Genomic DNA, 20,618 nt, shown 5'->3' on the forward strand with positions numbered 1-20,618 from the left:
GAGAGAGAGAGAGGGGGAGAGAGAGAGAGAGAGAGAAAGAGAGAGGGAGAGAGAGAGACGAGAGAAAGGAAGCAGAGAGGGAAAATGAGAGAAAGAAAGAGAAAGAGAGAGGGAGAGAGAGTGAGGCCGGACGGCGCTCGAAGGAACGAGAAGAGGAATCGTCTGCGAGGGTGGAAGCGGCGGACGGACAGACCCTTCGTGATCCGCAAGCTGGCGTGTTCAAACTGCGACCGCTCCGTCGACTGCCGTTCTACCGTGGTAGGGAGGGAGGGTGGAAGAAGGGGATGATGCTGGTGAGGGGTGGGAGAGTCGGAGGGAAAGAGAGAAAGAGGCGAGGGTGGAGAGGTAGGCAAATGTCGGTGTTAGCGAGGAACAAGGAGGAAGAGAGAAAGAGAGAGAGAGAGAAATGGACGGAGAAGAGGTGTTAAAGCGAGGGGGAGAAAGGGAGAAGGATCGAGATGGAGAAAGGGGGAGGAGGATAAAGGGGAGAAAAAGAGACGTTGCAATCAACAAAAGGGGGAGAGAGAAAGAAGGGGTGAGAGCTGAAAAAAACATCGAGAGGGAGCCACAGTAATGACCAGCCGGCGCAGCCACGAAGAGAGGATGAATCGAGGGGAAAAAAGATCTACGGCGGTCAACTAGCGGTTGCGGAGGAGAAACGGCGCTTTATGTTATTAAGCTCGCAAAGAGCTAGGCTAAAAAGCGCTATCACGGTTGCGATTAGATCAGCACCAGCGATGGCGAGCATTACGTGACGGACGTTCGTTTCGCGGAGAGGAGAGGACGGGGAGGGCGAGAGAAGGGAAGAGTGGAAAAGGAAGAGATGGGGCCATAGAGGAGGAAAGTCCACTTGGGGTGGAAAAATCGAATGACGGCCATCCTTACATATTAGCTGCGAGCCTTTGAGAACGTGTGAAAAAAATGAAAGAGAAGAACCTGCTCACGAAGGAACGAATGGTTCCTTATTTGGGAAAGGATCTTAGCCCTTTTAAACACAAACTGCGAAAAGAACGAATCTGCGTAGACATTAAAGAAAGCACAGATGAACACGGGGGACACGAAAGACATACGGAAAAAAAGAGAAATTAAAAGAAAGACTATTTACGTGACTAACACTTTGGTACCATGAAAAAGGGTTTAGAGAAGCGCGAAGAGGACATGCGACGCATTTGGGATAAAAATCTCAGATACGCTGGGGGCAAGAGGCGGTTGGTTGCGCAAAACGAAAATTCCGAAGTTTCTCCGGAGAAAAAGGAGCCGACGAAGGGTAGTAAAGAACGTGATATCGAGGGGAAGCTCGAAGCAGAGGAAGATCACGGAAGACGAAGAGATGCATGGAAGACGCAGGACGGAATGGAAAAGAGCGAGCCTAGGAGGGCGAGGTGAAGCGGGAAAGGAAGAGGGTGCGCTCGCTCGCCGCCGGGGTGCGGGACAGGCCTCTCCCGCACCCCGAGAGGGTGCACGATGAGGACAGATCGTTAGGGTGGGAGTGGGAGGGGATGAGCGAGGGGAGGAAGGACGGAGTGCGTGCGCGAAGTGGCACTGGGCCATCGATCGGCTGCGCGCGGTGGTAGTCGCCGCCGTCGCCGTCGCTACTGCCGCCGCAGCCGCTGTCGTCGTCATCATCGTCATCATCGTCGTCGTCTTCGTAGCAGCTGAGCATTTTGCGTTGGCTGCACGCAGATCCGCGGGGTTGACTTCCCGCACGGCCGGACGCATGCTTAAGAAGACGAACGAGAGAAGCTGCGGCGGCTGCGGTTACGAGGGATGGAAAAGCGCGTTGGGACCAAGAGGGGTGAAGCGAAACCACGACGGAGTTAGTAAAGGGAATCGGTGATTAATCGCTCTGACATGTCTGTCTGCGAATTCCCTCTGTAAGCTGGTTGAAAATGACGGCAGATGCAGTCCAGGCGGCTCTCTGAGGCCAGAACCGTTGCGACTCTCTGCGGTTTTCTGGGTCAAGTGAGCCTAATGATGAGTCAAGAAGTCACGTTAGGGCGTATTTTGTACTACGTGTGTCGTCTTATGCGATTGCTTAGCAACGTAGGAAATTTCATTTTAAGATAGAAGAATAATAGTTTCTAAAGAGATTCCCTTACAATAAATATCGTAGAATAAAATGTTTGTAAATTGCACAATAAGAAATTAAATTTTTAGCGAAGATCAAAGAATCGTAATGTTATGTGACTGTAGGGCTTTTCTAGCATTTTGTAACTTTTAAAGAAATGTGTTACATAAACAGTTACATGCCAACCAAATTTGTTTAAAAATAAACAATAAAATTCCAGTGCCAAAGTAATATTATAATATAGAAGTACAAAAAAGTGTTGATTATTTATGCGCTCTGTAAGCTTAATCGTTTTTCCATTGTAAATTTTATTTCGATCTATGTATGGCTACTTCCGATTGGCAAAACTTGTCGGGATGCAATGTGATACTTGGCTTATCTAACCGAGACAAATCGCGTCTATTCTTACCACTTCGCGTGACGCGATATCAAAGAAATACACGCTGCATCGATCGCCTTTTCCTTATCCATATACGAGTGCATTGACGTTACAAGAAACCCAGCACACATATTGATCTTGTGTAAAAAACCGAAGGCCAGCTATGTCCGCAAGACCGATAAACACATTCAAGATTGCTGATTTTTATTACGCAGATTTTATGTGCTTTGTTACATCTACTTGTTTAGATTTAGAATAGCCATACAAATGTATCACAAAAATATTTAATTATTATATAAGAGAATTATTAAAATATAATTCAATAATTGTGCTATTAAAATAATACATCAAAGTAATAATAATGTTATACACCTATTACAAAATATTTAATATAATACATATTTAATAATTTTGCGAACAAAGATAAATCAGAATTTCTTCAACGATGCGAATTATACAAAACTACTCGTTTCCTGATCGTAATCCGCGGAAGCGGGTCTTCGCATAACGCAATGCTGCTGAAAGTGATGATCTCAACGTGTATTTTATGCACATGCAAACTTTACTGATTTTTCGTAATTGCAAACGCTGCTAAACGTTAAGGGAAATCTCGGCGCAGTTTTCTGCAGTTGTGGAACTCGAGGCTGAGGTCGAGAGTGGTCTTCATAAAGCGAGCAATAAAGATGATCATTGGCAGGTTTACTAGCTCATTTCTCGAGCAGGATCATCAACAATCGGGTTTCGATCAACCGGCAATTTCTGACCTCGGTTCTCAGCAGCAACCGCGGTAGCAGGAATCTCGTTTTGGCGACTGTGACCGCGGGTCGATCGCACTTGCAACGTGGAAATTTGATTTTATTAATAGGCCACGATCGATGGAGTGTATAATTTTAATGCAATTACATCCCGCCCGCCACCCCATGTCAGATCGAACGTAAATTTGAACGGTCGAGAAGTATAACGATCAGATACGATCGGCGCCGTTTCAAACCACTTTGCAGTTACGAAACGATGCATCATTAAATTCAGTTGCCACTTGATTGGTGATATTTACCGTAAACCTTTACAATTCACGACTCCTCGACGGACAGACCTGAGAGAAGGAGAGAGATCAATTTTAAAACAGATGGAAATATTATACAAGAGACGCGATATATCATACAGGATGAGGCAATAACTTTATCCACCTCGAATATCTCCGCTATTTTTAGAGATATGAAAAAATTATAATCACGAAAGTTGTACTATATCAAAGGAGCCATAACATATTAGTAATATTTTTTCAAAAAGTGCAGACGCTTCGGAGATTTTAAGGTCACCTCTATTTTCTTTAATGGCACCCTCTATTGTTTATTATACTATCTTATTCTACTAATTAATATGAACAACTTTTGTCGGAAACATTTTTTTATTTGTTTAATACTTTTTTGAGATATTTAAGAGAAAATTTATAACTTTCTCAATGTTTATGATATCTCGATAACTGTTTGCCGGAGGGAAAAGTAGTACGGGATTTTTTACTTGATTTGCTCTCCGAAATATACTGTTGCAACAGTGCTCTAATTATTGAAAATTTTTGTGTATTGTAACGTACACAAAATTTACATACACAAAACTTGTATCTCTAAAAATAACGGAGATATTTGAGGTAGGCAAAGTTATTGCCTCACCTTGTATATATGTATATTCTTCGATTCAAAATGACGATATTATATAAGCAGTAGATTTTGTGAAATAAACCGATAAAGGCATCACATAAGTTCAGAAATACATAGAAAAGTTATATTATTTAGATTAGGTATATTATGTACTGTCAATTCATGAAAACATTTGTGTAGTATATAAATTATTTGATTTGGATTAGATTTTTTGTTAGGTTTCTAAAGTTAATTTCAATGATACCATGCTTCTCTGATTTAGTCAGAATAGTGGAACACTGTCGGTCTGCACACATATTAAGGTCGGAATCCCTAAATAACTTTTAAAATATCCATAATAGCAAAAAAAATGTTAACAACTAAAGTTGTATGGTTTTTAGTAGCGCATTTTATAGCAAACCTAACATAACGTTAAACAGCTTTATCAAGGTCGTCTATGAGGAAGCCAGAATTGGAAAGCACAACTTATCCAGATCGTGACGAAATAGCGTGTCTAAATAATTACCGTAACTTTTCATTGTACAACTTTAAAATTTTAAATCAACTAATCTGCATGTTTTTTGCATTCGCACGTTTATAATGTGAAACATTATTGATAGCTTCTACAAATCAGGAATAACAAGCTAAACTTGAAAGTCGTAGATTTATATATCTTTTAGCACTATACAAAATTTTAGAAATGATCCGGAAATTTTCAATGGAAAATCGTCGAGTAACGCACGCCTATGTGCGTTTGGGTTGCAGATATAGAGTTGTAGCGAAAGGATAATTTATTGATAAAAGTGTTCGCCAAACATTATTTTTATTTTTACTTAATTTTTGTGGCGAAGTAATCAACCAAAGCTGTGATGTAACTAACAATAAGATATTATGTTGATTTATATGTACTTGTTGTGGAATACCTCTTCATTTATTAGACTTTGATGATAAATGTCTTGATGACAAAGATAAAAATTAATTGTAAAATGTGTAAATATGTCGTTAAAAAAATACTATACGTTTAGTAAGGAGTATATAAAAAAGGAGTACATAAAAAAAATTGAGGTAGAATAAACTCAAGACATTAGGTGATAAAGTTATGTGTGTGGGTGTGTGTGTGTGTGTGATAAAATATCATTTGCGTTCCTTATCTAAATATCGTACTTTTCTATTAAATAACGATATATGAGTATAACAGATTAAGAATTAATTCAGCAATTGTAACTTATGGTCACGAGTATAATTTAAATTTCATAGTATATAAAATTATAATTAATGGATCTTACTTGTCACGTAAATAGACCATATTAATTTAAATCTTTTTATTAATGTCAAATAACCGATATTATTTTGAGCCAAACGCGTGTCATGTTTACGTTGTAAGAAGAACAAAAAAAACTCGTTTTAAGATTCTTAACAAAAAAATTATGTTAATTTAAACCATTTGTTTTCATATATCTTATAATGTAAAACGTACAAGAAAACCCATAATTTAAACACCCAGACATTGCATATATATAATACCGACGTTTATATACGTATAATAAGAGTTCCCTGTAACACTCAGTCTTCGGAATTGTGTCAAACCAAGCAGACATTTGTTTGGGAAAGTCGAGAACTCAATATCTTCGCTATTTATTTGAAAAATTTGAATTTATTTAAATTAAATTTTAATCTCTGTGCTCACGTCTTTTGAATGGTGAATAAAACATGAAAATGGAAGCACACAGAACGCCGATTCAAAGCTTTTATGCTGGACAGACGATATTTATTACAGGTATTTAACGTACAAGTGAAATGTGTGAAATAATATTTCTAAGGCCGATATTTATAGTCAGATCTTATATTCAAGACCATCTTGAATGTAACTAAAGATAGGATCAAGAATCACTTGACGCCAGCAGATAAATAACCATGATTAAACAGTTGATCCACCATGACTGGCGATGTGTTTTTAATATAAAAAAAATATTGCGAAAAATATTACCTCAGCCAGGGTTTGAACCTGGACTTCCCTTCACTCTAAGCAGGCGTCTCAACCAATTCGACCACCGAGGCATTATACACCTAGACCGAATAATGGTGTCTAAGTGGTGGGAGGGTAAAGGGAACGGAAATACTTAAATATTGCGTTTCGATAGTGCTGTGTTCAACCGACAATCCGTATCGGTGCGCAGTTCACAAAAGTCGAAAAACTTACGCGTAGACAACATCTATATACTGTTATTGCGACAAATATTATCATATGCCTCGGTGGTCGAATTGGTCGAGACGCCCGCCTAGAGTGCAGGGAGGTCCAGGTTCAAATCCGTTTTTCCGTATCTATCATATTTTTTTGAGACATTTGGGTGGATCATTTAAAATGAGACACGCTGTATATCAGTTTATTATGCAGGCAGTACCGGTTTTCTCGGAAAGGTGTTAATTGAGAAACTTTTACGAAGTTGCCCTGACATCTTTAAGATATATGTGTTAATACGTCCGAAAAAAGACAAATGTCCCGCAAGCCGAATGGATGAAATGTGTGAGAAACCTGTGAGTATCTAGAAAACAATAACAAAACATGACGTATTAATGAATCATTGTTAACTAAATCTGTAACCTGTAGCTATATGACAGAGTAAGAAGAGAAGTTCCTAATTTCCGTAAAAGAATTGTACCGATCATAGGGGATATCAATATCGAAGGCTTCGGGTTATCAGAAAATGACCAGAACTTAGTGATAAATGAGGTAATTAATTTAGTTTACTCAAATCATTCTATGCATTTACATTTAAGTACAAAAATTGATCGTGTATCGAAAAAAAACTTATAATTTTCAATACAACTAATTATAAATATCGATGCAAGAAGAAGTATATTCTATGCCTTCTATTTGTTCTGCTTAAATCACTATAATGTAATTATATGTATATCTATTATAGGTGTCCATAATTTTTCATTTAGCGGCGAATGTACGGTTCAAGGCGAATATCAAAACTTCGACAGTAGTAAACGTTAATGCCGTCGGCACCATCTTAAAACTCGCAAAACGCATGCCAAATTTGAAAGTAATTCTTTTATCGGATAATATGTTCTAATAATAATAACAATAATAATAATAACCAAGAGTTTTGCGTACTATGCAATTTTCATTTATTTTAAGAAAAAACAAACTACATTTAATGTTTACTTTGCAGTCACTTGTTCATGTGTCAACAATATATGCAAACTGCCATGTAGAACATATAGAAGAACGCTGTTACTCGTATCCCATTAATTACCAAGATCTGATCATGTTCACGCGTAATTTACCCGAAATTGAAGTCCAGAAGAAAATATCAAGGTAATACTTGGATCTATACTATATAATAAAACAATTAAGTATGTTAATATAAAAATATCAACTATTGCTTGAGCAGAATTATCTCAAGATGGCCGAATGTATATACATTCACGAAAGCAATGGCAGAAGGACTTGTTAGAGATAAAAGCGGAGATTTACCAGTTGGAATATTTCGACCTGCAATAGGTAACAGAATAATTCTGAAAAAAAACAGAATAATCGTGAAATTTAACAGATTTTTTAGTATAAAATTTATTAAATGACATTTATATTAAAAAATTTTTGGACTATGTTGCAATTGTGTCATACAATTCTACAATATTTGGAAATAATAAGAAGTAATTGCGGGTATATGAATGTGTATGTGAATGTATACGTCGCACTTAGCAAACTTTAATCTTCGTAAATCCACAAGAGTTAAGATTTCTTTCAGTATTAGCAACCGCCAATGAACCACTTGTCGGATGGATCGATAATATCTATGGACCACTGGGTATTATGGTGAACATGCTACTTGGTCACACAAGGTTTCACCATTGTAATTCCGATCTCAAAGCAGACCTAGTGCCCGTCGACTTTACCATAAACGCTTTAATCGCTAGCGCTTGGGACATTTCTAATCAATGCAGGTATGATATAAGGTACACGACCTACATTGTAGCTGATTTCTCAAAATCTTTTTTCTGCTATTATAAAATTTGTCACTAAATAATGACAAACATCAATCGTATTCAGAAATAAGTTTTCAGATATAATTTTTTATCACTTACACATTTATATTGTAATGCTGGTATCAAACTAACATCACGTGCAATAATGAAATATGACAATAATGAATGCTAATCAACCGGGACATAAATGAATTAGTATTCACTTGTTATTTATTAAACTATCTAAGATACGAATTATTTTATTTCTTGATTAGAATAAAACAAAACTACTTAACACATTTATCAAAAGAATTGGTAAGATTTTTGACATGCTTGCCCTTCGTTGTTACTAAGAAAGATCGTTTGGTAGCTTCTCTTAACCTTCTTACAACTCTATTGTCGCCACTTAATTATTTTCTATGGAGATATGTTAAGAAATGTGGTGATCGTGATATAGAGCATTGTAAGCTGGTCTAATAAACCAAAAATCCAAGTTCAAAACCGACTAAGAGTATCTTAATTACTCCTTATATGTATAAAGATATATAGGAGAGTTTAACGCTCAAGAATCGAGCACAGTGCGATGGGCTAATCACCTCCACCTTCAAATTTCTACGATTACTGAAATCTCTATGAGACCCAACGTTCCTCATAGGAATCTTTATTTCTATAGGCCTAATACTCCTATTAGGAGTGATAGGAATTAATAATATGTGAAAGATATAGATAAGAACATATGATATTTCTCAACCTCATAAAGTTTTCCAAAAACAAAAAATTTCATTAACAAGAAACGTGTCTGTAAAGTTTGGGATAGATTTACTGTTTATTTATAAAGTTATTGCTTGGAATATTTGCCTTTTAACATAGGCTCTAATGAGACCGCGCGAAAACTTATCGATAAGGCATTCTGCAAAAGGAGAAACGAAATCTGAACTCATTTATAACTTTTGAAAAATAAGTAGACGGGTGTTCTTCGAAACTTTTTAGCACACTTTTATGATTCACTATTAGATATGTCTTAAAACAGGTATAAACAATGTTGTAACCTCTGCAAATATATTATACTGCAATATTACTACAAGTTAGGTAATAATTAATATTTCTAGAATCGGACATTTTTACCGTTTCTAAAATCTCGCAGCAACATTTTATAACGTTAATTTTATGCAAGATCGCAATCTTGTCTTAAAATGATGTCACAATATTCCTGCAATCTTGTGCTAATTAACGTGTGATTATGTATGAATTTGATACATAATCACAAAGATTAACACATCATATAAGACTCCGATAAATAAAAAGTGTGATACACAATTTAAATACGTGAATCGCATTTATTTTCTAGGAAAGGCAAGGATATGATAATTTATAACTTCGTGTCACCAGTTGACAGACCTACTTGGAATGAGTACTCTAATACACTTTTGGACACAAATAAGATATACCCCTTGCATAGCGCCATATATTACCCCTGTATGACATACTTGAAACGTAACATACCATATAGAATCTGCGTTTGGCTCTATCATTTTCTTCCGGCTTTACTAGTGGATGCAGCAAACATTTGTATGAATCGTAGACCGAGGTATGTATTACGTAAATTGATGGCCGGTATTTATAATCAGATTTTATATATAAGAACGTCTTGAGTCTATCTTAATGGTGTATGGAATATTTCATTGGCTATGGAGTGTCGAAAGATGTTCATGAGACCATCTTAAATATAAGATCCGACTACGAACACCGGCCTAACTGTTGTTTCTACTATGCATTTACCTCATCGCGTGTATTGAAACCAAATAAAATTACACCTATTATATAAAAACTTATACAAACTTTGTATGGATTTTAGAATGTTAAAGCTATGTCTAATGATCGACAAATATTGTAATGCCGCCGCACCTTTTTGTAACAATGAGTGGAGTTATTCCACTGACAACGTTCAAGTTATGTGGGATCGTCTTGGTGAGGAAGATCAGAAATTATTTAAATTCAACATGTTTGGATTTGACTGGACAAAATATATCGTTGATCATTACAAGGGCATACGTCTATTTCTACTGAAAGATGATGATAGTACTTTAGAAATCAGTCGCATCAAACATAAAAGGTAAGAGATCTCTCTTAATTTCCGATTAATTATTTTAGATTACGTTTAATGTCTACTTACAGGCAAAATCTTAAATTTCAGATTGTATTGGATACACCAAACGTTACGAATTGTATTTGTATTCATCGGCCTTTGGATTATCTGGTTAATGTTTACAATTATATACGTATAACTCTTTCTGCATATATTTTTATATTAACTCAATAAAAAATATTGCTTATAGTTAATATAAGGACAAACGTAATAGGAAAAGATTTCATTAATATAATTAAGAAGTTTTTGGACCTTGAGATTAAAAAATGGTTATATACACACACATACGCGAGCGCGCACAGGCGCGTGTGCGCGTACATGCGTACACGCAGAAATACTACGTATTAAATATTATATAGTTTATAAAAAAAGTTTTGCCTATTGCAAATTTGTTTATATTTGTCTGTATAGTAATCATAGGCGTGCGACCGATGTGCGAAATATTATGTGCTGTTAAAAGTTAGGGTTGTAACAAATAGTATGAAATATTTACTACAAAAGTTGTGATCATCCATGGAATGTGGAAATATGTGTGTATACATATGTATTTCATAATAGTTTTAATTTAAGTAAAATAGCTCCAGAATTCTATGTTTGTTCTGTGTTTTAATGTCCACAGTGGACGTATTGCATTCGCCAATCACATAAAACGGGGCCATAGCAGCTCTCAGGTTTCTCTCTGATATTTTTTATATTTTGGGGAATTTTTCAAAATGTGTTTAGAGATAAACCTGAGAGCGGCCACGCCGGCGTTTTACTTGATACCGTTTCGGGAGACTTTTACTTTTGGAACTATTTTATTACGCATTTTCTGACTATGCCGATAAAATGTTCACTTGGCGCGTGTCTGTGCCGTGCATTCTGGCATCTAATTTATAAAATTTACATTGTCCACATGAGAAGAGTTGATGTAAATATCATGCAAATAATTTATGTTGATGTAATTTTGAATTTCACAGCACAATTCTGAAAAAATGGACGTAGCGTGGACACGCACAAAGTGGTGAATTTATCGGCAGTGTCAGAAGATGCGTAGCAAAATAGTTTCGAAAGTAAAAATGGGCGTGAAAGCGCGCAAAACAGTCTCTTGAAACGGTATCGAGTAAAACACCGGCGTGCAGGCCGCTCTCAGGTTTATCTCGGATATAAACCAAACGGCGTTTTTACCATCTGGAAAAATGGATGTGGCTGCGTAGTTACTAAATCAACGATAAAGTGAGCGTGGCGCTGCGAGTTGCCGAATCAATTATCAACACGATTTCAGAACCCGCTGTATCGCCAGCATGGTAGCCGTTTTCTCTCTGTTCTGCCTGAGAAATAGTCTTTGAAATAGACATTTCGCAGCCGCCTAGTCATTTCTCGGGTTCATCGACCGAAAAGTATTCTCGCGTATGTCAAAAATCCGAATAAGGTTAGATACCTAAAAATATATTCTCACAGTTGACACATAACCAAAACAAAGTTTCTTCGTAGATCCGAATTAAGATTGATCAAGATACTTGGGACCGTAGAAGATTGCCACGCTTTACTGATTATAAGAGATTGCATAATGAAACGTTGAGTAAACTCGATGGTTGTCTTTTGGAGGCGGTAATCGCTCGAGTTTAAAACCGGGCTGCGTATCTACTGTGTCAGTGCTGCGTCGGTTTAAAGAATATTTCATTGAATATCGACTCGCAATCTTAAGAAAATTAAGTGAAACTTACAGTTTGCAAAAACCAAGCTGTTTGTGAATTCGTATGAAGTGCGCTTTGTGTCCCAATTGGATGAAAGCTAGCGACATTTAACAAGATCCCTTTCCCTGAAGGACGAAATTTGTCTGAAATATTGATTCTCTCGGTTTAATTAGATAGACGAGACGACAAAATGAATCACTTGCACACGGTTTTGTTCCTGTTTGTCGTTGCGGTGAGTGACACACCTCCTACCGAAAAGCATACCTTTGCATATTTAACAAACTGTGCACTCGAACTTCTTTCTTCAAAACCTCTTATAATTTTCTACGCATTTAACGACGACGATGCATTTACGCACGTGTTGCATGCGTCTAAAGAATAAATCATTATATCTGCAATGCCAATAATTAATTTTACAGATGGACATTGCCGTCGCAGAGTTTTCAGCAGACGACTGCAAGATGTTAGGGTTCAATAAAGCCAACGTGCTCTGCTCGACCTGTGAACACTTTGCCAAGCCCGATCTAGAGAAGATTTAGTACGTAAAAGACTCTATCGAACATTCTCATTGGGAGCCTCTCACGAACGTATCGTGTATGAATCTTTCTTTGCCTTGCAATTTCTAGCGCTACATGCAAGGAGTGTTGTCTAAAGGACAATGATTACGACTTGTCGGGATCGAAACGTTATCCCAAGGCCGTTCTTGAAGTGTGCACGTGCAAATTCGGACAATATCCGCAAATACAAGGTACAATCGAGTACTTGGGTTAAAAGTAATTGCAGTGTCGCAACGCGAAATTCGACGATTCACGACTGACACGCCTCTTTTTAGCCTTCATCAAGAGCGACCGACCGAAAAAGTACAAGAACCTCAGCATAAAGTATGTGAGAGGTTTAGATCCGATTATCAAGTTGTACGATGCGGAAAATAAGGTTGAAGACGTACTCGACATACACAAGTGGGATACAGACTCTGTGGATGAATTTCTGTCTACTCATCTTTCTAAGGATTAATAAAATTAGGAAATATATTGCACTGATATATAGTAGTTTCTATTGAATTCTTAATAAACTATCCATTTAATATGAATATACAGTACATGTATATGATTACGTCTTCTAATGTCATACGTACTCGTATCGTCTAACATTTCAATTATCGTTTTCACCATACACATCTTTTGTAACAAGTCAAACCTTGATATATAATATTGTGTTTTACCTTTCTTTTCTCACAAATTTCTCCATAGCACATTTTAAAAATAGATACAAAAAGATCAATCTTTCGTCAAAATGTTCTATACTTGTATAATAAGAGTGCACAGATCGTGATCTATCTTTCCATACATAGAAACACGTTTTTATTATGAAAATGATTTAAACGCTCACACATACGATTAAAGCAACATACAAAATTGGAAATTCTTAACACCACTATTTTCAGCATTCTTTCCAATATATAAATGTTGCATATTGAAAAATCATAAACTCAATGATCTCGTAAAATAAGAATTCAGAACAGAGAGAAGTTTGCTTAGGAACATAATAAGATTGTAAATATTCTCTTAAAGCCTTTCATCATTTACAATTGAATTAAAAGAAAACACAAGAATATTCTTATGGCTGTATATGTATATTACGTAGAACAAAAGGACCAATGATCTAAATTTGATATTATGTATTTCGATTACATGTATCATCAGATGCGTGCTTAGAATTCGATGGAGCTTGTTCACGTTTAAAATATCCTGCTTTTTTGGTATCGTATACACAATTAATTTCCCCTAATTATATTCGCAGTTACGTACAATATCCAATAATTTTCATCGTTTATATATCCCAGCAAACATAGAACATTGCGTAGTGGCGATCGTAGCGCAGAGGATTGTGCGCTGGTCTGGTAATCCGAAGACCCGGGTTCGAAACCAAACAAAAATATTGTTGGTTCTTCGTTCGATCGCCACATAGCGAAGTGGATATAGAGAGAGGTGTTATAAGAGGTTTGGGTACGTTCCTTCAAAAACGCCTTGTAACCCTAAGAGGAATCAACACTCGGTCGGCATAGAACATTGCGCAATATTGTAGCAACGTTACAGCCATATTATAACATTGCCGCAACGTTGTTTCAATGTTCTGTGTTTGCTGGGATGCAGCGCCAACAATAATTTCAAAATGCGAGAGAAAAATTACCATATCTGTATAGCTAAGAGTCCACATTATTTATACAAAAAAAAATCTAAATCTCTTTCTCTCGCGCGCGCGCACACATTCCTCTTATACATAGTGCTAATGAAATAGGTCGTTTATAATTGTAAACTTATAATTAAGAACTTACTATACGTTCACATGTAATGTTAATGCTAATATAATAGTGTGCAATATTAATACACAAATTAATATCACACGCTTCAATGATAAAAACGTGTTCTATCTGTTATCGTTAAAATTTATCTGAATACGAAACACAATTGCATTTCCTTTATGCCGACATCATCTTCCTCGCATTTACTTTCATATTTCCGTAAACAACCGTGTTACCTTATCGCCGGGATCTTCTGGCACGTGGGCCACCGCGACCGCGTGCGAAACCACGACCCCTAGCCTGCTTGACTTGAGGATTGCGATTTCGTTCTACCTTCGGCGCAGCCGAAGCAGACTTTTCCTGCTCCGTATGTTCTTTTTCTTCCGCCTCATCGATCAGATTACCCATCTCTGTATCGTTATCATTTTCTGTATCCGTCCACATTTCGTCAACTGACTGTTTTACATCTTGTGTGTTAGCGGTATTTCCCGCGGTTGTCTCCTTCGCATTTTCCTCCGCCTCGCGATTTTCCTCCTCCTCCGATTCGGCGGCATCGGCCTCCAATGGATCATACTTCTCCTCTCCATCCGACCTCTTCGGCGCGACATTCGCATTATCAGCACTATTCTCTTGCTGTTCCTCCGGCTTGTCGTTTTCCTCATTCTCATCGTGACTAATCTTACGACGTTTCCAATGTATATCGCATTCATCCTTAACATCCTCGGTGTTTTTCTCACTCTGTAAACGCAAGATAAGAATTTTGGTAGATTTGAAAAACGAGTTTCCTTTACAGCAACTTCTCTTTACGTGACATAATCGCTTACCTCAGCTTGTTCAGCTTCTTTCGATTCTGCAGCTGGTACAGTTGATGTTAACGATTTCACCTCCGCTACAAAGTTCCGATAGTGCGTAATGCTGCGTAAATGAGCGTTCATGTCCTCAGCCGAGAGCATAAACCTTCGGCAACGCTCGCAGTAAAACCCTTGGACCTCCTTGACCATAGCTTTACCTGAGCAAGTATAATTTTGTGTAAAGATAGTGCACGTGTACAGGAAGAACGTGCAAGTATTGCCTTTTATTTCGTACAAGTTGAAGTTGAATAACGTTTTTCTCATATAATACAATCTATAATCCATACCAATAAAGATCTGATTTTGACGGCAATATTTATAAGACGGTATCTTGAATTTCTTCTCAGTTATATTTTCTACGATATCCGTGATGTATTCTTGCTCTCCTAAATCCTCCTCCTTTTCGAACTTTCCATAGACATCTTTCTCCTCGTCCTCCGCGGTGCGAACCTCAGCTTCTCCCTTTGCCAATTTTTCTACAAAGGCAGTTTATCAAATAAACTTTCTCCTTGCATTTTCATCCGCTTTTTTCTCCATTACCTTTCTTTTTATTTTTCCGTTGTTCCTCGCATTGAACGAAATTCTTCATGTGAGCGGGCGTTAAACAGTGCTCGTCGTATTCTATGCGAGATGGGAATTCTTTTAGACAGGGGAAGCAGCGGGGATGTAAAAAGGTTTTCAATTGTTGATGCTTCTCGCTCTTCCTATGCGTAGACAAGGTTCCGTAAAAGTTGAGATCGCACATTGTACAATATTCTCTCACGTTGAAATCTACAGAGACCTGCAATGAAGAAATTATAAGTATAATACTATCAAACGTGTACGTGTATTCAACTCTTTACTAGGAGACGTAAATCTTACTTTTTTGCCACGTCGTTTCGAGTTGTTCAAGCTGAGCTCACGCTGCTCCTCGGCAACTCGCAGCTCGTGTCTCATAAGATCAACCTTCAATTTGTACGACTCGTCCAGCTTCTCCATCATCAGCTGATGCGCACGGCCGCGTAGATGATTTTCGAAGGACTGAGAAAAACATATAAAAGTTAGCTACCAGTCGGCGATCGCGCAGATTTGTTAATTTCATCAGTGATGCATACAAATCCGTCCCACATATGCTTGTTGCAAATGTGACAGAACATATGGTTCATCGGAACTTCGAAGTAACGACTCTCAGCGTGTCTGACTTCCGATTTCTTGCCAGTCATTTTCGTGTTTTCTTTCTCGGTTTTCTCAGACGTGTCTTTCCCTTCTTTCGACGGAGAATCTTCCGCAGCGGACTTGTCCAGCTTTTTCTCGCTGTCTTCCGTCTTTTCGTCCTCCATTTTCACAACTTTTTCTTCCGTGTTTTTCTCATCCTTCCAATCGCGCTTCTTATCCTCGGACTCGTCTGCGTCATTGCTGTTCATCACAAATAGTCTAGGATAAAGCTCGTGTTCAAAGAAAAGTTTTGTAATCAACTTTGAACAATTGAGCATGTGTAACTTTAACTTCCGATTGTAAATTTACATAGCTTTGCAAGTCATGTCGATTCGTACGAAATCCCGTTTGCGAATTAAAAAAAATTGCACCGATATCTATACAGAAGTGTACAGAAAGATGTAACCCAGACATCTTATTAGAGTGTAGGATAAGTACATTATCGCCGATTGGAACGCTATACGTGAAAATGCGTTTTGATGAATGTACAGAGAGAAGAAATTACGAAAAGCAAGAGTAAAATTTTCTCACTCCGGCCAATGGGCTGTGAAATGTAAGTTGACTCGCACTGACGGTATATGATAAACATATAAAAACAAAGAGACATAGATAAGAGAGAAATTTCCGAGCGATTGATAGTACAAAAACATATATTAGCTAATGTTAAGAAACATATGTAAAATATATGTATACATGTATTTAAGGCAAATAGTTTCGGAGAGACTGAGACTTACTGAAATTTGAAGAAACTATACCAATCACAGGTAATCGGGAGCTTACCTTTTCGGAACAGGCGGTTCTGCTTTTTCGCTATCAGAGGTCTTAACATCCTGCTGTTCCTTTTTGGCAGTCTGATTTTGTTTAGAGGCAGGAATTGGTTTAGAAGATTTATCGTTGCGATGTTGTATTTGGTTTCCGTTCATACGTTGACTGCCAGACTGGGGTGCACGAGATTGTTGTGCGGATGGGCCACGTCGCCCAGCGGGGCCATCTCGGGCTCGATTGCCCATCTAGTTAAGTAGTAGAGGTCAAACGACCAAAAGCATCATGAGAAGTATCTGATGTAACTGTGATTCTTCTCAAATCGAGACACTGGTTTCTAGAAACCACTTTGGGATTTGAGGGAGAGAACAGTTCTACAGTCGATAAATGGAAACGGGACGGAGTCGGTGAAGTACCGAGGCTCTCTCTTCCATTTCCACACCAAGTGTGGAAGGAAAGGGAGAAAAACTGTAGAGTGCATCCCGATTTCGAGTTGAAATACGCATCGTGTGTGCACGATCGCAACGATCATAAGATACGATCATAATTATAAAAAGTAGATAAAATTTTCTTTTGCCACTAAAAGTACTTGAGCAAAACTCGGTGAATTGCTAATGAAACGTGAAGAAGAAGTTAAAATCAAGTGAAATATGCAACTCGTGTACGTAAGTGGTAGTAGTTTTGAATAAGGTGCAACCACGTTGACTTTTAGTATCACATCTAGTGGACAAGAAGACTCTGGTTACACAGACTGTAAAATGCGAGGCAACGGTTCAAATTCGGTCCTGCAAAAACCTTCAGTGAACTTCCACAAGTAGTAAATTGAGATTTACACATTTCTGAAATCAACACACGTGTTTCAACAGTGCTCTTTTAATGAAATACTTTTTCTTATCGACGATATCTAGAGGCCCCGTTTCAGACAAAGCTGATCCATCAACAAGACTTATTTGTATCTTAGTGATTTCGTCATTTCGTCTATCGGCCGTGTCTAATCGAGTGAACGATAAGTATCCTGTTTAATCGATCGGCTCGACAAGGGGAATTTGTAACGTTCAGAATAGTTAAAAGACAGTTTGTGCCCATGCGAGGAGGCGTGGACCACAGATTGTCGTTTTTTTCTTTTCTTTTTTTTTAATAACTCCTGTTTACGATACAGAAGAAGATCGTAAGCAAGCGTTAAAAGAATTGCCTTAAAGGGGTTTACCTTGGCTCGTGAGGAAAAAGAAAAAGCGTATTCTAACAAACTCGCCTACCTTGTTGTACGGCTGCGGACGCTGGTTCTTCATAGGATGCCGCGCCACTCGATCGTTAAACCGTCCGGACGAGTAGTTCTGCTGGTTGGGATAATTCGGTCCCGGTCCAGAGTAATTATTTCCCAGGCTCATGAGAGACGGCACCTGCGCGGGCGCAAAGCGTACGAATTAGAAGCGAGTTCGGGGCGCGAAAGGCAGAATCGTATTAAAGCTAACGAAACGCCTCTCTTTCGCGCACCTGCGGCTGCGCCTCCTGCTGGCTGCGAAGCAGATTGGTGAGGAGGTTGCTGGCGATCGCCAGCTGCGCCTGCGGCGACGCCAGGGACAGGTTGTTGTTGGGCGTGGGCAGGATACCCCTGCCGGGCATCATGCCACCCTCCCAGGGATTCATTCCACCCATGCCGCTGTTATTGCCCACTCTGTTGCCACCGCCCCCGCCGCCCCCACTGCCGCCCCGATTGAAGTTCCCTCGGTTCCCGAAGGAGTCCCTCTTCACTCCCCGATTGAATGACATTGTGCTCCTAATGCTGGAACCAAACGTTTTGGATTAGCCTCGAGTACCATCTGGAAGCTGACGCGTGCGGGGCGCCTCGCGGTTTTGGAAAATTTTTATTCTTTCCTGGCTCGGATTTTTTTTCCCCTTCCTTCCTCTCGCTCTCTCGCTTAAATAATAATTGCTACCAAAAGTTTATCAGAAGTCCAAATATCTTGAATTCCGATTCTAAATACATTTTGCAGGCACGTATCTTGTTTACACGACACAAAAGTTGCACCGACAGTAGTCGGGGAGTCTAAAACGAGACTGTTTTCGAAAGCTACGATAAAATAATACACATACCGGTATGTGTGTGTATGGGTGTGTGTCTTCGTAAAGACGAAGGTGATCAAGCGGAGCCTGTCCAGTTAAAAAGCCAGTGTTGTACAGCGAACCGATCTCGCGAGCAATATAGAGAACGCGAGACAGGTGAGCGCACGTAACGCTATGTAACACTGAAAGTTCCGAAACGACGTGGCGGGTGACGAACGCTCGGTCGGAGCGTCAGCGAAATTGGCGATCGCGAACCAGAGGCTTCCGCGATGCGACTCCGGCGAAGTGGCGGTCGGCGAACGGGCGATCCGAGCCAGCGAGACGCTGGCATGTGCGACACGAAGACGTGTCGGGGTTTCCTTACCGAAGCGACGACGTTAAGCGTGATGCGGAGAAAAGCCGACGACGAAGATCCGCAGCGAAACGAAACGAAACGCAAATGAACGCAGCGAGCGATTGCAAATGGCCGGAATCCCTTCAGTTACCGTGAACCGCCGCGAACTATGCAATTGAGCAAGACCGTCGTGCGCGCCATTTGGGACTCTTGTGTCGCATCGACCGTGGTTCAGGTCTGTTCTTTCCAACTCAACTTTTGGCACGAGGTCCGTTCTTTAAGCCCAATGTCCACGATGCTAGAACTTGGACCAAGTTCTAGCATCGTGGACATTGGCCTTTATAGCTGAATCTAGCCAGTTCTAGAGTCCCTGTAGTAAGAATCTGGCAAGAAATATTTTCCGTTTGATTGGTTTGACGTAGAGCTACTAGATAAAGGGGAGCCAGTGAACTCTATACATATGTATAGAGTTCACTGAGGGGAGCTGACTCGTCCGCCATCTTGGAGCCCAAACGTTTGACTTCGACAAATGCATTTCGGCACAAGATATGAATTTCTTGTTCTAAATTTATTGTTAATAAAATCCAAATTACGTTTTTGTTTTTGGAAAGCTATATTTTTAATTAATTATTAAAGCTATATTATTAATTTAATTTGTAAATTGACGCAAAATGGCGGAACCAATAAGGTGTCTCGAATCTGTACTCTGAATGCGGGATTATTATTATTATTATTATTTGGTTACCTTTGGTCTGTTCGTTATCGCTGCATTACTGCACTAGTGCAATTAACTAACTGCACTAGTGCAGTAATGCAGCGATAACGAACAGACCAGACGCCATTTTGCGTCAACCCTTGCCAGACTCTTAAACATAGAGCTATTACAGATAGAGGGAAGTAGGTATGGGACGACGTGTAAGCGCATGCGATAGTGGGATAAAAAGAGAACGTTGCAATAGAGGCCGGTGTGTCACTGTCTAATAGTCACGCGCATGCGCGTAACGTGTGCGCTTGTAAAAAGAGTGTGTCTCTTTCTTTCTTATAAAAGCATGTGGAAAGAGAAAGATACACTCTGAACTAGTGCAGTTAGGCGCACGCAGTACCTAATACGCATGCGCTATGAGACAATGACACACCGGCCTCTATTGCAGCGTTCTCTTTCTACGGCTATATCACAGTATAACCAGTATGCCCACTCTCTGTCGGCACCTTTGATCTGGGCGTTCTCAA

At 39.0% G+C, this 20,618-nt stretch overlaps 3 protein-coding genes across 9 annotated transcripts; 2 read left to right on the forward strand and 1 right to left on the reverse strand.

Moving 5' to 3' along the window:
- Nucleotides 1-1,627: 1,627 nt before the first annotated feature.
- Nucleotides 1,628-10,872, forward strand: LOC105563352 (putative fatty acyl-CoA reductase CG5065). Of its 4 annotated transcripts, none has more exons than XM_012014871.1 (10): nt 1,628-1,816; nt 6,480-6,619; nt 6,693-6,815; nt 7,009-7,134; nt 7,264-7,409; nt 7,486-7,595; nt 7,843-8,038; nt 9,408-9,647; nt 9,915-10,172; nt 10,254-10,872. In XM_012014871.1, exons 1-10 carry the CDS (start codon nt 1,768-1,770, stop codon nt 10,342-10,344), a joined length of 1,479 nt encoding a protein of 492 aa, XP_011870261.1. In that variant the 5' UTR covers nt 1,628-1,767; the 3' UTR covers nt 10,345-10,872. The 4 variants fall into 4 exon arrangements, with proteins under 4 accessions (XP_011870261.1, XP_011870263.1, XP_011870260.1 ...); XM_012014873.1 differs by having other exon boundaries at nt 1,778-1,833; nt 10,254-10,870; XM_012014870.1 differs by lacking the exon at nt 1,628-1,816 and adding an exon at nt 5,613-5,861 and having other exon boundaries at nt 10,254-10,871.
- Nucleotides 10,873-11,443: 571 nt separating this feature from the next.
- On the forward strand, nt 11,444-12,971 carry LOC105563353 (15 kDa selenoprotein). 3 transcript variants are annotated; one of them, XM_012014876.1, is made up of 6 exons: nt 11,444-11,616; nt 11,679-11,887; nt 12,055-12,113; nt 12,301-12,419; nt 12,508-12,629; nt 12,714-12,971. In XM_012014876.1, exons 3-6 carry the CDS (start codon nt 12,072-12,074, stop codon nt 12,893-12,895), a joined length of 465 nt encoding a protein of 154 aa, XP_011870266.1. In that variant the 5' UTR covers nt 11,444-11,616; nt 11,679-11,887; nt 12,055-12,071; the 3' UTR covers nt 12,896-12,971. The 3 variants fall into 3 exon arrangements, with proteins under 3 accessions (XP_011870266.1, XP_011870264.1, XP_011870265.1); XM_012014874.1 differs by having other exon boundaries at nt 11,445-11,616; nt 11,679-12,113; XM_012014875.1 differs by having other exon boundaries at nt 11,445-11,594; nt 11,679-12,113.
- Nucleotides 12,972-13,852: 881 nt separating this feature from the next.
- Nucleotides 13,853-19,645, reverse strand: LOC105563354 (zinc finger protein on ecdysone puffs). Of its 2 annotated transcripts, none has more exons than XM_012014877.1 (10): nt 19,419-19,645; nt 18,485-18,773; nt 18,247-18,390; nt 17,009-17,238; nt 16,129-16,429; nt 15,896-16,054; nt 15,575-15,815; nt 15,322-15,510; nt 15,008-15,192; nt 13,853-14,921 (listed from the first exon to the last, which is right to left on the reverse strand). In XM_012014877.1, the coding sequence occupies exons 2-10, from the start codon at nt 18,758-18,760 to the stop codon at nt 14,421-14,423; spliced, it is 2,226 nt and encodes a 741-aa protein (XP_011870267.1). In that variant the 5' UTR covers nt 18,761-18,773; nt 19,419-19,645; the 3' UTR covers nt 13,853-14,420. The 2 variants fall into 2 exon arrangements, with proteins under 2 accessions (XP_011870267.1, XP_011870268.1); XM_012014878.1 differs by having other exon boundaries at nt 19,085-19,645.
- Nucleotides 19,646-20,618: the final 973 nt, after the last annotated feature.

This window comes from Vollenhovia emeryi, unplaced genomic scaffold, assembly GCF_000949405.1.
Source record: "Vollenhovia emeryi isolate VEMERY1.0 unplaced genomic scaffold, V.emery_V1.0 DF939177.1, whole genome shotgun sequence".
In the NCBI taxonomy this organism is placed as follows: Eukaryota; Metazoa; Arthropoda; class Insecta; order Hymenoptera; family Formicidae; genus Vollenhovia; species Vollenhovia emeryi.

Excerpts from the sequence above, each read along its gene's own strand:
- LOC105563352 (XM_012014870.1), top strand. The coding sequence starts at position 5,795 with ATGAAAATGGAAGCACACAGAACGCCGATTCAAAGCTTTTATGCTGGA. Across the intron at positions 6,620-6,692 it reads ATGAAATGTGTGAGAAACCT|CTATATGACAGAGTAAGAAG; the intron begins GTGAGTATCTAG and ends TGTAACCTGTAG. Across the intron at positions 6,816-7,008 it reads AGAACTTAGTGATAAATGAG|GTGTCCATAATTTTTCATTT; the intron begins GTAATTAATTTA and ends TATCTATTATAG.
- LOC105563353 (XM_012014876.1), top strand. The coding sequence starts at position 12,072 with ATGAATCACTTGCACACGGTTTTGTTCCTGTTTGTCGTTGCG. Across the intron at positions 12,114-12,300 it reads TGTTCCTGTTTGTCGTTGCG|ATGGACATTGCCGTCGCAGA; the intron begins GTGAGTGACACA and ends TTAATTTTACAG. Across the intron at positions 12,420-12,507 it reads CCCGATCTAGAGAAGATTTA|CGCTACATGCAAGGAGTGTT; the intron begins GTACGTAAAAGA and ends TGCAATTTCTAG.
- LOC105563354 (XM_012014877.1), bottom strand. The coding sequence starts at position 18,760 with ATGTCATTCAATCGGGGAGTGAAGAGGGACTCCTTCGGGAACCGAGGG. Across the intron at positions 18,391-18,484 it reads AGCAGGAGGCGCAGCCGCAG|GTGCCGTCTCTCATGAGCCT; the intron begins GTGCGCGAAAGA and ends GCGCCCGCGCAG. Across the intron at positions 15,511-15,574 it reads ACGGAAAAATAAAAAGAAAG|AAAAATTGGCAAAGGGAGAA; the intron begins GTAATGGAGAAA and ends CTGCCTTTGTAG.